Source organism: Chrysemys picta, chromosome 7 (genome assembly GCF_011386835.1).
Source record: "Chrysemys picta bellii isolate R12L10 chromosome 7, ASM1138683v2, whole genome shotgun sequence".
NCBI lineage: Eukaryota > Metazoa > Chordata > Testudines > Emydidae > Chrysemys > Chrysemys picta.
Genome location: NC_088797.1, coordinates 6,199,412 through 6,214,223, shown reverse-complemented (window position 1 = coordinate 6,214,223; position 14,812 = coordinate 6,199,412). Strand labels below are relative to the sequence as shown.

The following is a 14,812-nucleotide window of genomic DNA, read 5'->3' as shown; positions in this document are numbered from 1 at the left end:
TTAGTATAAATTGGTTTGTGCCAGAGATTAACGCACCTAGTTTAACTAAAGTTTAACATTTGTTTTCTGATTGTGAGAAAATTAAATAGAAATCAACTTGAAACTTTCACAATATTTTGTATTTATCTTATATTTTCTAAAGAAACTGATTTAATAGGTAGTAATATAGATGACCTCTGTTTTAACAGAACAGTGCCATTTTAGGATAGAAATTAAACACTTAGGGAAAGATTTAACACTGTTACACGTGGGCAACTCCTACTAGTCTTGTCTACACTAGGACCACTGAGACCTGTAATTCACTTCTGTGCAGCTCAACCAGTAGTAGCAATATCGGAGACTGCAGAATAAATTGCAGGCTGGTAAAAATCTCTGAGCCCGACTTCCAAAATGGCTATGATCAGTCAAGCTCTAGTGAATTTCAGGGCTTAGTTTTCTAGTGTAGGTCCATTGGCATTTATGAGCTGTGACTCATAAAGGATGGAATGCTCCAGCAAAAGGTCTTAGGGCTAGATTCTTACATGGGTGCAGAGGGGCAAGGAAACTCTCAATCTGGGCTGGTGGTTTTCCTGATTTTCAGGGATTTCTCACTCTTGGAGGTTGGAACACTGACCAACAGGCTCTCAGCTAGGAACGTGTTTTGACACCATGCTTAAAAATATAAGTTGGGCACTTAAGGCCAAATGAATAGGTTATTGCTCTTGCTCTGAATTAATATTAGATTATAATCCACCATGGGGGTCCACACGAGTGTGCCCTCCTAGAACCACATGGGACTGCGGGAATGGCGATTCCTTTCCTGGGTCGGAGCTATACTCTATGATCTAATTGCTCTGGCTCATCTTGAAGATTGGGGGGAAGCATTTAAAACAACCCAGCTATTGGACTTTGCAAAGTGGGTACTGCTAATGCAGAGTAATTTCTTGTTTTAGAGCATTTCAAAAGACTTTTTATTAGAGTCGTCGATGTGGATCTACATAATAGACTACTTATGGCTCCAAAGAATCCGTTCTTATCTTGTTGGTTTTCAACACATGTAGAAATGTGTTTTGTTAAATTTAAAACAGCTTAAAGAAGTATTTATCCAATAGCCTGGAATGTCAGTGGAGTAATTCCAAGGTCCTTGTTTTGTGACCTTCCATAAATGTTCTTTTCTTTTACAGAAAACAAAAATGAAATGTTAATCCTAAAAACATTTTAAATAAAGATAAGGCAATGACACTGGCCAAAAACAATAGCATGAGATTTGAAAATAAAATAAACATTATTTAAGGTTGTGACACAAAAAGCGTAGCCAACAAACTGAAGCATCACTCTCCAACTTTAACTCTTGTTTTGGTGCTCTACTTCCGTCTCTCATTCCAACCTGGCCTCCACAGCCGTCTGCTTCCACAGTGGAATAAATTAAGAATGAAATGTCAGCCAATACTTTTGACTCTTTTGATTCTTGTCTGTGTTAGATCTTTAATGGTTTGAAACTTTTTGACTAAACCCCAGTCTTTCCATCATTCAAATCAGTGCGAGTTTCAACTGAGTAAAGACTTCCAGGATGTGGCCTTTAGTTTTGCGCTTCCATTTTAATATTGACATTACTTTTGTGCTTTGTAGAGGAATGTCAATTTCAAACCCATTCATTTGGTAAGCATGCAAAAGAGATCTGCTCAGAAGATTGCAAAGTGGTTTCATACCCAAAGGTTAGCACTGGCTTGCATTTGGTTGCTTATGTCTCAAGGAATCCAAAGATACTTAAACTTGATAAGTGTAAAAATAAAGAACAGGGGGGAAACATGGCTTTTATTTGCAAACAAGGGACTTGTGGAGCAAAACCCACAAAATTAATTTCTTCTGATGTTCAGCCAATTCTGAATGCAAACATAAACTCTGAGTAATTACCCCATATGTATTTGTGTGGCTTCTCTTCATTTTCAGTCTGGAATTATTTGTGCCTTTATGGCAGTGTAGCTGATGTCGGTAAATACTGAACAGTACAGTTACATTATTCTGATTAATGGGCCACTGCTTGATTGTATTGGCTACGCAACTGATACCATTAATAAAAATAAATCTTTGCATTCCATAATGAATAAACACAGATTATTTCCCATTGGTCTTGTCAACTTGGCAATAAGTGCTGCTTTTACGAGGAATTCTTTCTCACTGGGGTATTTTAATAGTCTTCATATGCATGATTATTATATGGCGATGGTTCTTTCTTTAAAGTAACTTGTGTAGTACCTAGGGCTGGCTTTACCATGAGGCGAACTGAGGCGGCCACCTCAGGTGCCAGACTGTGGGTGGGGCGCCACTAGGACCCAGAGTGTAGAAAATTGTGTCTGTTGCTGGTGCATATGTATTCTGTCTGCTCTAGATGCACGGAGATGGTGGAGTGCTTTGCTGGAGGAAGGCAGAATTGAGACCTTTCAAAGTTTTGGCCCAAGCGAGGGCGCATGGGGGCGTCATTTGAGCGCCCCGCCTCAGGTGCCAAAATGGTGTGGGCTGGCCCTAGTAGTACCTCAGGCCCTAAAGCCATTGGGAGCTTTGTTTGATTCAGTGGGAGTAGGATCAGGCCCTTGAGTAATACATACAGTTCAAATAACCCTCACTACTATGCTGAAGGATCATAGAGTGAAAGGGACCTCGAGAGGTCATCTAGTCCAGTCCCTTGCATTTGTGGTAGGACTAAGTATTATCTAGACCATCCCTGACAGGTCTTTGGAGATTTTTAAGAGCAGGTCAGACAATGATGGAGATTCCACAACCCTCCTAGGCAATTTATTCCAGTGCTTAACCACGCTGACAGGAAGTTTTTCCTAATGTCCAACCTAAACCTCCCTTGCTGCAGTTTAAGCCCATTGCTTCTTGTCCTATCATCAGAGGTTAAGATGTTCACTGATTGTGGTTAAAGAAGTATCATATGCCTCCAGTCTAGAAAATCTGCAGGCACAAAGTGGGGATAGATTTCCAAATGCAAATTTCATCTTCGGACCTGTTTTTAGTAATTGTTCTAATTAAAAAAAAATGAAAATGACTGTTACATGTGCTTATGGCATTAAATGCTTTTATATCAAGTATTCTACAGTGAAGTACATTTGTGTTTGCATAGCATCTAGCATAATGGGCTCCTGGTCCTGAGGGGGACATTTGGGTGCTAATGTAGAAATCATGGTAAATGCTGAAATGTATTTAAGGACGGTTACTGCAAATACTTAGCAGAGGAGTAAAAAAAATTTACTTTTCCCTAACCAAAACATCTACAGAGAGGCACCTCCTAGAGACTCTTAAACAAGGAATGCATGACTGTTCATTTAACCCAGGAATCTAAATAATAAAATGAAACAAAAAATTGACCTGCTAAAACTATAGGCAATGGGCAGAGGTGACTGCTTTCCACAGGTTTGTTAACCCCCCTCCCGGTAAGGTTACAGTAATATTTGTGCTCATTAGACTATGTACTGATACTGAAACGATGGCTGTGATGATCCTCTTTCCTGATAGTTATTCTCTAAGTGAGAGTATGAGCTGATGTGGAATTCTGTAAGCTAAGTGAAACCGGGACACCTGTCTGAAAACTATATCTTTAAGGCATTCATGTACCTTTTCTCCTGCCCCCAGAATTGCCTGCTGGTTGGGAAAAGATTGAAGATCCTGTATATGGAGTCTACTATGTAGAGTAAGTGTTGCTTGACGTTTCTGTTTTCAGTGTCAAGTAGATAAGAACTTTTTCCAGCTGAATTTGCTGTATCTTTATCATTCATTGCAACTGAATGGCTCACAGCTGGGGGTAGTGGTGTTTGCCTCCACCACCACCAAAAAAGAGTCACCCACACTGATTGCTTTGTTTGTAGCTCGCAGTACTATCACAATGCACAGGCAACCTAAAGACTCGTACTTCTCCAGATACTGGAAGTGAAGAGTTAACATTCTTGGTCTCAAGAAGGAAGGCACATCATATGTTGCTCTTCTGCCCCCCCTGGTGGCTGGCTGTGGCTCAGCATTACAGGATGTGACCTAAACAGGAGTGCTGTACACGTAGGGCTTGCCGACACGAGCGTTTAGTTTGTGGCAAGCTATCCACCGCACGCTACCCTGCTGCGGATTAACAGTCCATTGGCCCTGCTGATGCATATTAACAGTTGGTTATTGCACTTTGATTTAGTCCATTTTGAAACGGTACCAGATCAAAGTTCATTAATGAACTGTTCTGCACATGGAGCCGGGGATGTGATTCCCGGCTTGAGGAGATATACTTCTTCTAGCTCTCATCAAGCTAGTGCACTCACAATAGCAACGTGGCTGCAGTAGCACGGGCAGCAGTCAGTGGCAGCATGGGCTAGCCATTCTGAGTACAAATGCCTCCAGATCTCAAGGGTATGTACTCAGGCTCCGAGCCCAATCCACTGCCTGTGCCCCTGTAGCTTACGCTATTATTGGTTTTGCACGAGTATGTCTCCTCGAGCTGGAAATCACACACCCCAGCTCCAAGTGTAGGGCTTGTTCAGCAGTATTACTGCAAGTGGTCTTATATAGTGAAGAGGCCTAGTGGGATTGGAGCATTGGGAAACCTCAGAGGCCTGAATTCCTTAATGAATGCATAGCTAGAAGTAAAGGCAAGGAGGAGTACTGTTCTCTAGATGCCTGAGACCCATTCTTGGCAAAGACACAGAATTCTTTTTAGCCGAGATACCCATTCTAGCTTTGAATAAATGTATGTGATTAATTTAGCAATTTCCTTAGTAAAGCAGTGTGATCAAAATGTGTTCTCATAAAACAGATTACCGATTCAATTAAAAAAAAAAAAACAAGAAATGAAAAATGACAGTGCTTGTGTAATCAAATAGTAACCATAAAGGTTCCTGTATTGTATTGTAAAGAATTATGGGTTTAATGTAACTCTCTCCAGAATTTGAACAGCTTCCTCTTTATCTAGATGACAGATCGCTCCCTTGGGAAATCGGAGAACCAAGTTTTGTTTCATCACTGACCCCATAAAATGAATTTTTAATTATGTGTACGCTCCTGTCTGTTAGGATGGCTTAGGATAGCCTTCAGAATAGACATGGAATACAGATTCTATCTGCTTTGGCTCATTTTTGACCCCACCATCTGTGCCTTGGGAAACAAGGTTTAGCAAACTGTATAATTAAGGCCTGACATTTATTTGCCAGAGATATCGGGGGTATTTTTCATCTATTAAATGTCATGCCAAGAGGTCTCTTTCCAGCATTTCCAATGCCACTTTGCATATGCATGCCCATTAATTTCGGGCCACTCCCTAGTGTGAGATTAGCTAGGACTGTAACAACAATGTGATATAAAAGACCATTTTACTTAATATCTATCATCTACTAATACAGGTATAAAATAGATTTCTCTCTCTTACACAAACACATTTATATTCTGTTACACTGGATGATTTTCATTTCATGAAAAACTTAAGTGATGTCATTTTTTGGAAACCATTAAATTCTTCTCAGCCTTCCACTGATACATGAAATTGACAGTCTCTTATAGGATTCATGAATTTGTTTTCATATGCTTATTAGATTCATTAAATCAACAGTCTAGCATCAGGCTTATTTTTAAAAAAATTATCCTTTTTGTGAACCCAAGGAAGACAATTCTGAGTGGAACTCCGTAGTGAATGTTCTGCAGTTATTTGCAAACAGTTGTTTTGAAGATAACTATGGAACGGACTTCCAGACAGCAAAACACACTTTCTTAATGGTAAACTTTTGTACTGGACTATAGTTGAATTTTAACCAAACACCGTTAACACTGGCTAGGTGCTTAACGCAACTGATGCTTGAAATTCACAGATAAGCATTAGAGAAATTGTGTGTCGCGCATTAGGATTTTTAAGATATTCATCTCAGTAAGTTTTATGCAAAGAGATGCCATTGTGTAAAGAGTAACTGAAATCGTCCCTATGACTTGTGGGAAAATTGCACCCGAATCAATATATCGATGTACCGTAGTTTCTGATACAGATTTTCACTATTTTGTATTGACTCTTCAAATAGGTGTATTTTGCTAGTGCTTTACTTGTCGTTTTCTCAGTAGAACCAATCCAGAGAAGACTATCCTGATGATATGTCTCCACAATTGGCTAATGTTTTCATGCTGGTCAGACATGTTAAAAATCCAGTGCTGGATTGGTCTTTTTCACAGTTCTGTTATCATTTTCATAAAATTGCTAATAACTGTTTGCAGTCAACACATCTTGCTAGGCTCACCTTGTGCCATCAAAGCAGAGGGCAGTTGAGAATTGCCCTAGTATAGGGAAATTATAATCTACCATAAAACGGGGATAGCTGGTTTTAAACCAGCCTCTCCTGGTCCCCTTCACCCTCAGCATAGATTTTAAGGCCAGAAGGGACCATTGTGATCACCTGGTCTGATCTCCTGTAAAACAGGCCAGAAAATTACGCGGATTAATTTTTGTATCGAGCCCTTCTGTTTTAGCTAGAACAGATCTCTTAAAAAGATATCCATCCAGTCTTGATTGAAAGACTTCAAGTGATAGAGAATCTATCACATCCCCATTTTAGTTGTTCCAATGGTTGAGTACCCTCCCTGTTAAACATCTGCCCCTTGTTTCGAGTCTGAATGTGTAGATGTTACGTCTGATATGGGTGTGTTCCTGGCCTGTGGTGGAACACAATGCACTCTGACCTGTAGACTGTCCCTCGCATATTGTAGAGGAAGTTAACGCAGTTCTGTGGCTCTGCTAAATTGCATAGTCGGGGAATCTCAAGATAAGGAGTGCGATAAAGATGTCTCAGATACATCTGCGTGTGAGAGAGAGAGAGGGAGGGAGTTCAACATGCCTGAATATTGTGTTTAACACACTGGTTAATACTTTTTCTACTGAATCTATGACTCCATTAAGAAGCTGTCTAATTCACAAGTCATGTAAATTCCAGCAGAACTTTAACCGCTTCAACAGATTAGTAGTTCTTTAGCAATTTTGTCATTTTTTTCATGGGTTTCACAAAAGGGTTAACTCTATCCATCTGATGCAATGTATGATGCATAGACATTAGGAGTTTCTACACACATTTACAGGTAAGTAATCTTATTTTGTAGCAGACTTGGATTGATTTATGTTGGTTTCAAACCAGATTATTTAATGGTTGCTAATTCAAAATACTTCTTGTGCCAAGGTCACACATTCCCCTTCATTCCATCTGTCTTGCTGCCCATATCTGCAGTGCAAAGCTTTGCAAGTATTTTTCACCCACCATATTAATATTGTGCATTGATTAGATAGCTGACAGATGCTACCAGATTTTTTTTTTAACTTCCCTGAGCCAGGGAATGACTGCACCTCTGGGAATCTGATTAAAGCAGGGATGATGTAGGTCTGTCTTTTAACATGTAGTCAGACAGGGCATCCTTTCTGCCTTAATCTCATTTTCACAGTTAAACTGCTTCTTATTGTAGTTGAAAGAATTAGCCATTCCTGCTCAAGATGTCCCAGCAGATAAGTTGTGCTTGTTTTCCTAAATGAGCATTTGGCACAAGTTGGTGAGTGTTTCGCCATATGCCTGGCTGTTCGCTTTTTTTGCCCCCTTTGTCTCGGGAATTTCGAGTCTGGCTGTCATTTTTGTTTGCCACACAAAATGTTTCCTAATTTATTGCTCTCTTTCTTCTCCAGCCACATTAACAGGAAGACACAATATGAGAATCCAGTTCTGGAAGCGAAACGGAAAAAACAGCTTGAGCAGCAGCAACAACCACCAGAAGGTTGGCACCCGTGGAGAGCATTATGCTTGAGAGATTTGTTAACAGAATATGCGCTCCCTTGAGTTTACAACCCCACGTGGACATATTGGTCCTTCAGTAAAATACTTACATTGTGATCCCTGTGATTTTAAGGGGTGGATTATACCCACAATGAGATATAAAGGGGCATGTAGTTTGCGCTCTTACTAGAAGACTGAATAGCATGAAGCAAAGGAGAAATGATCAAATATATTAGCACTTAATGGCTTTGAATCTCTGAAATTGGGAGAATTTTTTAACTACTTTTCACTTATTTCTGAAAGATTGATCGGTTACAAAGCAAGCTTGCTTGCTCCCCGGGAATTATAAAAATCGACTGGTGAGCCTGAACTATGATTTTTTTTTTCAAGAGGTCATTTTTATATTTGTCCTGGTACTAATAAAACTTAAAGAAGGATGAGAGAGTAGTATCAAATATGAATTAAACTCCTTTTTACATTTATGCTAAGAGTAAATTCTTGGGTATTGCAAACATGTTCCGCATCAGTCAGTTATTTCATTATTTTGACACATTTTTGGATGATTATAAATCATGTAATGCAGCAATAGCACTGAAATGAAACCGTCTCAGCCATTTAGAATGCAGGTATGCTATGGAATTTCTGCATGACACTTTGATTGGCTGCATCCCTTGGGACTCACAATGCAAATCCACGCAAACAACATGGCCTGCTCCACTTTTCAGTCCTCTCCTCCTCCTCCAGTCCTCCTTGCTTTTCTAGAAGGTGTAGTCCTACTCAGGTGGGTGATTTTGTTCTACTATAGTTATGTTTTATATATTTTCTATCTCTAGAATGGACAGAAGAGCATCCATCTCTTGGTCCACCGGCTGTTCCAAACCATGCTCCAAACACCCAAGAGCCAGTTCGAGAAGCACCGGTACAAGGTAACATCCAATAAGTTTTTTCCATTATAATGAAACTAATTTTGCCACCACATTTCTTCAGAAACAGGACCTTCAATAGTAGTGTAGTGAGGACACAAAACACCAATTTCTGGAATTTCTCTGGACTTTGAGAACTGTGGGTCTTACACAGAAGAGGACAAAAATGAAAGTGGGAATAGGCGTGCCTCTTAGAGAACGGATTTCTGCAAATCTCTCTCTCTCTCGCATTTCAGGTCTTTCAAAAGATACTGAAAATATGAATTAGAATCTTATTAACAGATTAAAAGCAATTTGTTTAAAGTACGATATAATGTGTGTGTGCAAACGCATATAGAACTCACCCCCTTCTTGCAATACTGTGTGGTCAAACTATGTTAGAACACATTTGGCTGTTGTTATTTTCTTGCCTGTATGGACAGGAAACAAATCTACCAAGGATAAAGTGTGGTTTTTATAATATGTAATAATGCAGGCTAACAATATTTTATGTTATAATATGATCAGGGCAGAAGTGGGGTAGAGGGTGTGTGGTTGGATATTATTGCGGCCAAAGCTAGTGTATAATTGTTACCCCTGTCACTTGCTAAACATGAGCAAGTAGGCTGAGAGAGTCATGCAAATTAAAATTGTTTGACACCATTGTCCTCCTAGAGCTGGTCAATACTTTCTGGTGCCAAAACAATGCATACTGTGTTTGCCACAGTTTCACAGCACACTGTTTGTGAAGTGCTCATTAGCTCTGTGACGCTTGCTCGCGTTCCTTCACAAATAGCCACTTCTGTGTCTCACGTTTAGACTTGCCAGGAGTGGGTCCTGGCAGAGAGGTGACTTGGTCAGTGTTTCCTTTTACTTCTGTGTTGTGAAGCTTTCCATGCTAGAAATGTTTTGGGAAGACCATTGTAACGTGGCTGATGAGGGAGCTGTGCTAGTCAGAGTGCAGGGCAGGGGTACTGACCTCCACATGAAAGCCCTGACACTCTAGATGTCTCAGTAACTGAGGGCTTGGAAGGAAAAATCATATCCCACCACTGGGACGATTAAGTGGAAACTCCATGAGATGAAATTCAGTGAGTTCCTAGAGCCTCTACAAATTTTTCCTGTGTAGGCATTATGATAGTTGCCTATCGCAACTGAAGCAAAGTGCGCTCCATAAAACACACAAGCATCAACTCCACTTCTGCAAATACTCATGCACGTGCTTCCGTTTAAAATGAAGAGAACTGCTGCTGTGCTTAAAGGGAAGCAAGCGCAAAAGTGTTTGCAGGGTCAGGACCTTATTTACTGATGCCATTTCAATGCTCGTGCAACATTCTGCGTATGTCCCGCCACTCCTGGAAAAGCAGCTTGTCATAACCATCCCACCAGCCAGGAAGATAAATGCTCGGAGCAACATAAAGGACTGCATAGAAGGGCTGCAGCGTGATCTGAAACTTGCTAGAGCCTTCCCCTTACACAGCCGGCCATGGATTAACTAAGTCCAAGTATCAACAGCCAGAGTCCCCTCGCAGCCGTAACTATGTGTAAAGAGAGGGAGCTGGTCTCTCCAATAACTAGAGCTCAGGCCTTGCAGGTTTGTCGCTAGCACCGTAAATCATTCTCTGACTCGAATAAATAGATAGTGCAGTGGGCTGCAGGTGTTAGGCACTCGTCCCTGCAGAACAGGGTGAGCCATGCTGCAAAGCGGATGCAACCCAAGGGCAATTAGAATAGAATGCAGTCATCCAGACGGGCAGAGGGAAAGCCATTGGAGGGCGGAGGTGAGGTCTGGTGCATCTTCCTGGTCAGTGGGAGTTGGGAATCATCATTACCTGAAGCTCCCTGCCCATCCAGGAGGAGAACCACAGGACAGCAAATCATGTTGGACAAGGGCGACCATACCACCCAATAGAACCATCAATGTCACATCTCTCCCTTATGCCTTAAGAACAAAGCAAAGGCTGTCCAAGCGGCTGCATATTGTAATGCCGGGGGACTGATCATGTGGAATGTAGTTGAGCCAACCAGGCTCCTTCATAAGAATGGCCATACTGGGTCAGACCAAGATCCATCTAGCCCAGTATCCTGTCTTCCGACAGTGGCCAATGCCAGGTGCCCCAAAGGGAATGAGCAGAACAGGTGATCATCAAGTGATCCATCCCCTGTCGCCCATTCCCAGCTTCTGGCAAAAAGAGGCTAGGGACGCCATCCCTGCCCATTTCTGAAGTCGATAGAAATCTTTGCAATGAGTGCGACAGTCGGTCAATATAATTGTTTCAGTAATTAACGCTCCCTGGCAGATTTTTAATTAAAATGTTAGCTTCAAACTTATTTAAATGTGGGGAGAAAATAAACAGGCAATTTGGAGCCATTGTTTCTGTGCTCTGCAGCTTACATTATAAGCAATGAGCAATAAGAGAATCTTGAATTTATCATGAGAACGGTATTTTTGTCATGATACTTTTTTTAAGACTAGTTATTAAGGGTGTATTTGTCAAAGCAAAAATATGCAGTCATGGAACAGGTAGAATGGATTCAAGTGAAAAGAGGAAACAGCTGTCCATCCTTTGGGATGGATTCTGTACTGCTTCTCACGGGCCGTGCCATGTGGCGGGGAATGCACCAGCTGAAGGCAGCCTTACTCTGGATCCTTATGCACCGTGCTGCAGTCTGGGTTAGCCCAGAATCTCCCATTCCTTTCTGTTCCGGGGGCTGTGGTGGAGAGCAACATAGGGCCATATCCAATAGCCCTGCCATTCTCCTGCTCCAGTGGAAGTTCTCCCCTGGCCCGCGGCAGTGCCTTTACACGCCCTCTACACAGCTGGAGTGGCATAAAGTGGCCAAAATCAGACCCATTGTTTTTAAAAAAAAAATATATATATATATATATATATAATACAGACTTTACCTCTCATGCCCCATGTGGGAGGTGAATGCTGCGCTTTGACTCTGTACATAGTCGGTTTTTAGCTCTTATCCTCTTAAATTTACTTTAAACGTTAGGGTTTATGGTTACTTTGGGGACCTTTTCTCAGCTGATCAGCCCCTCCTGCTCTGACGCCTTCCCTCATGGTGACATTACATGAAAGCTCTAGTCTCCCGGTCGCTCGGACAGATGTTCACCGGCACACTTCCTCACAGCGTGTGCCCTCGCTTGTACTTGCCTCCTCTCTCTCGCTCACTCACACCCATGGCTCCTCTCTCACTCGTGGCAATTATTTCACTCTCACACTTGCTCACTTTCTTTGGGAGAGCTCAGCTGAGGTGCCCCCTCTTTCGTTTCAGGCTCTGCTGTCTGGGAGTGTTGCACAAAGCCCGGAAGAGCAGCAGCTACCACTCGGCAACTTGGTGTGTAGCTTTGTCTTTCGGCATCCAGTTATAACGTTCATTTAGGGTTAAAAAAATGGACCCCCTTCACCTCCCATTGCAGCCAAGAGGCAGCATAAAAATGCTGCTCTTAGCACGATGGATTCGTATACACAAAGATCGTGTTATTGTGTTTCAAAGAGGCCGTGAGGCGAGTCATTACCTCACATCTTGTTAACATTTTCTGGGGGAAGAACACTTTTTGCACACCTGAAACACTGGGGGGGGGGTCACATCCCGCAAAGCAAGCAGCACCCTAGAGATCTGCCTTTCGGAGCAGAAACTTGGTGATGAGTTCTTAAATGCACATTGGGCGTTCTGATTATAATGCACCTCGAGCCCTGTCAATCCTAGAGTTGTCACCAGGGGTCTCAGTGGTACAGCTTTTTCCCTCCAGGGACCTGGGTAAAAAACAGTCACAAGTGCAGAGATGTTTGATCTCCTGGCAGCAGAGCAGGCAATGTGACTACTTTTCAGAACCCATGCAGTGTCTTTTACATGGACCCTACCTCCATAGGATGTTTTATTTATTTATTAAGCATTTAAAGCTCTCTGCACTCCATAGCAAGCTCCCAGGGAGCACGGATAACGCCCCTCCGGCACAGCCAGTCTGGCTCTGTGATTTCTTTTGTGGTTCCCATGCACCACTGTTGATACTGTTTCATGCACTTCAGGCAGAGTGTGGAGAGGAGCACGAGTCAAAGGCAGTGCTTTGGTTGAGCAGGGCAGCATCTGAAGAACATTGCAGTTAATATATACAGGGTGGGGGATTATACTCAAGGAAGCGAGATCCCCTCACAAAGCTTGCTTTATTTTGGTGCAGTTGGGGATGAAAGCCTGGGATGGGGATGAAGGGGTCAGGGGCTTTATGGACAGAGTAATATGGTCAAAAACTTTTCTAGCTTTCCGTTCGCCCAGAAATTCCCGCAGCAGCCTGCCCTAGACTGCTCAAGAAATTACCAACGCTGAAACAGCGGAGGTGTCGCAAGTCAGGTTTGAAAAGCACTGGCAGAGCCATGAAAGGCCACTTAGCACAGAACCTGCTCCCTGAGGCGAGTGTTACAAGTGCCTCGCTTTCATGAGCTCTCATTTCGTCCATTGTTTTTTAAAGATATGACATTTGCCATTACATGTGTTTTTGTGCTTCCTAAACTGTCTCGGGAGAAAGAGCTAGTAAATCTATCCAGATTGTCTGTGTATTCCATCTCCCACCATCGGTAGCCTATGCACGTTACTGCATCTGTTTTTAAAATTAAAATATATACTCTGCCTTGAGATGGACACCCACAATCAATAAGCAGAGGGCCAGATTCTGATACCATTACTCACATAAAAAGCAACAGAGGGTCCTGTGGCACCTTTGAGACTAACAGAAGTATTGGGAGCATAAGCTTTCGTGGGTAAGAACCTCACTTCTTCAGATGCATCCGAAGAAGTGAGGTTCTTACCCACGAAAGCTTATGCTCCCAATACTTCTGTTAGACTCAAAGGTGCCACAGGACCCTCTGTTGCTTTTTACAGATTCAGACTAACACGGCTACCCCTCTGATACATTGCTCACATGTAGCACTTGACTCCATGAGTGGTCCCAGTGAAGTCAATGGAGTGGAGTAAGAAGCTAGTAAACCGGAGTAAAATTGCGAATCTGTCCCATTCTCTTCTGCGCATACACACAAGTGTCTGTCCATTGAATTGCTAGCATGGGCCGGGGAAGGAAAAAGGGATAGAATATTTTTCTAGCCTATTTATGGACTTTCAAAACTTCCTAAACAGGAAAACCATTTTTCACGCGAAACCCTTCGGAGTTGAAAGGGAAGTTCATCCACACCAAGCTGAGGAAGAGCAGCAGGGGGTTCGGCTTCACTGTGGTCGGAGGGGACGAACCGGATGAATTTCTCCAAATCAAGAGCTTGGTGCTTGATGGCCCTGCTGCCCTGGATGGCAAAATGGAGACAGGTAACGCTCTGGGGACAACAATTAAATAACACCCCACTTTGCGCTTAACAGCGTCTGTTATCTGAGGCTCTCCAACAGTTTTAAGACTCATCGTAACACTCTGAAATCAATAAGTAGTATTGTCCCCATTTTGTAAGTGGAGAAACTGAAACACAGACCAGCTGAGGGACTTTCTGAAGGTCTTGTAGCAAGTTACCGGCAATGCCGATACCAGATCTCGAGAGCAGTCGTAGCCAGTGGTCTGCTCTGACTGCTAAGCCATTGATGCTAAACCCTGGGAAAACGAGCAACCGCTTCGTTTCTAATGCACTCCCAGAGAGCCAGCTGACACTGCACGGCAATAGGCACTTTGGGATCCATTGATAGCTCCTAAGGAGGAAAACCCCTCAAGGGTATTGTGTGGCGTATTTTGCACCTCTCTGTGATTCCTTTTCATCTCGCCCCTTCTTCCTAGCTACTGCCAAGAAGTGGGGAAGGGGCAGTTCTGCCCAGTCCCTCCTGCTGCTCTTCATGTCTGGAGGCATCCTGAGCCGTGTCTGTTTTTTCAGTAGTGACATTAGTGCATTGCCTATGCCAAGCGCTACAGGAAGCAATGGGGGTGGGTTTTTCGCTCTGACTGGGCAGAGCAGGAAGAGACAATTGTGACGTGGCCCATAGCTCTGGAGCCACGGGTTGAGGATCACTGTTTTAAACAGCCCTGCCTGGCAGCTACAGTGTAAAACAAATCACAACTTAATCAGTGCTTAGGCTTGAGACATTTAGTCTGAGACGCTATTGCACCGTATTTATGCAGTCGCTAGCTGCAATCATTCCGTTTTTATTCTTCATGTGATCTCCATTGTG

At 42.6% G+C, this 14,812-nt stretch overlaps 1 protein-coding gene across 50 annotated transcripts in view; it reads left to right on the top strand.

Annotated features, from left to right (window-relative positions):
- Positions 1–14,812, top strand: part of MAGI1 (membrane associated guanylate kinase, WW and PDZ domain containing 1) — a 490,362-nt gene that overhangs the window by 411,937 nt on the left and 63,613 nt on the right. For 33 of the 50 annotated variants that reach the window (XM_042849989.2, XM_065550691.1, XM_005297842.5 and 30 more), the window contains 5 exons: positions 3,613–3,670; positions 7,658–7,746; positions 8,579–8,671; positions 11,933–11,995; positions 13,787–13,969. In XM_042849989.2, the coding sequence (XP_042705923.1) occupies positions 3,613–3,670; positions 7,658–7,746; positions 8,579–8,671; positions 11,933–11,995; positions 13,787–13,969 (486 nt within the window). The remainder of the gene's footprint in view (positions 1–3,612; positions 3,671–7,657; positions 7,747–8,578; positions 8,672–11,932; positions 11,996–13,786; positions 13,970–14,812) is intronic. The other 17 variants (XM_005297847.5, XM_005297846.5, XM_065550692.1 and 14 more) reach the window with 1 other exon arrangement.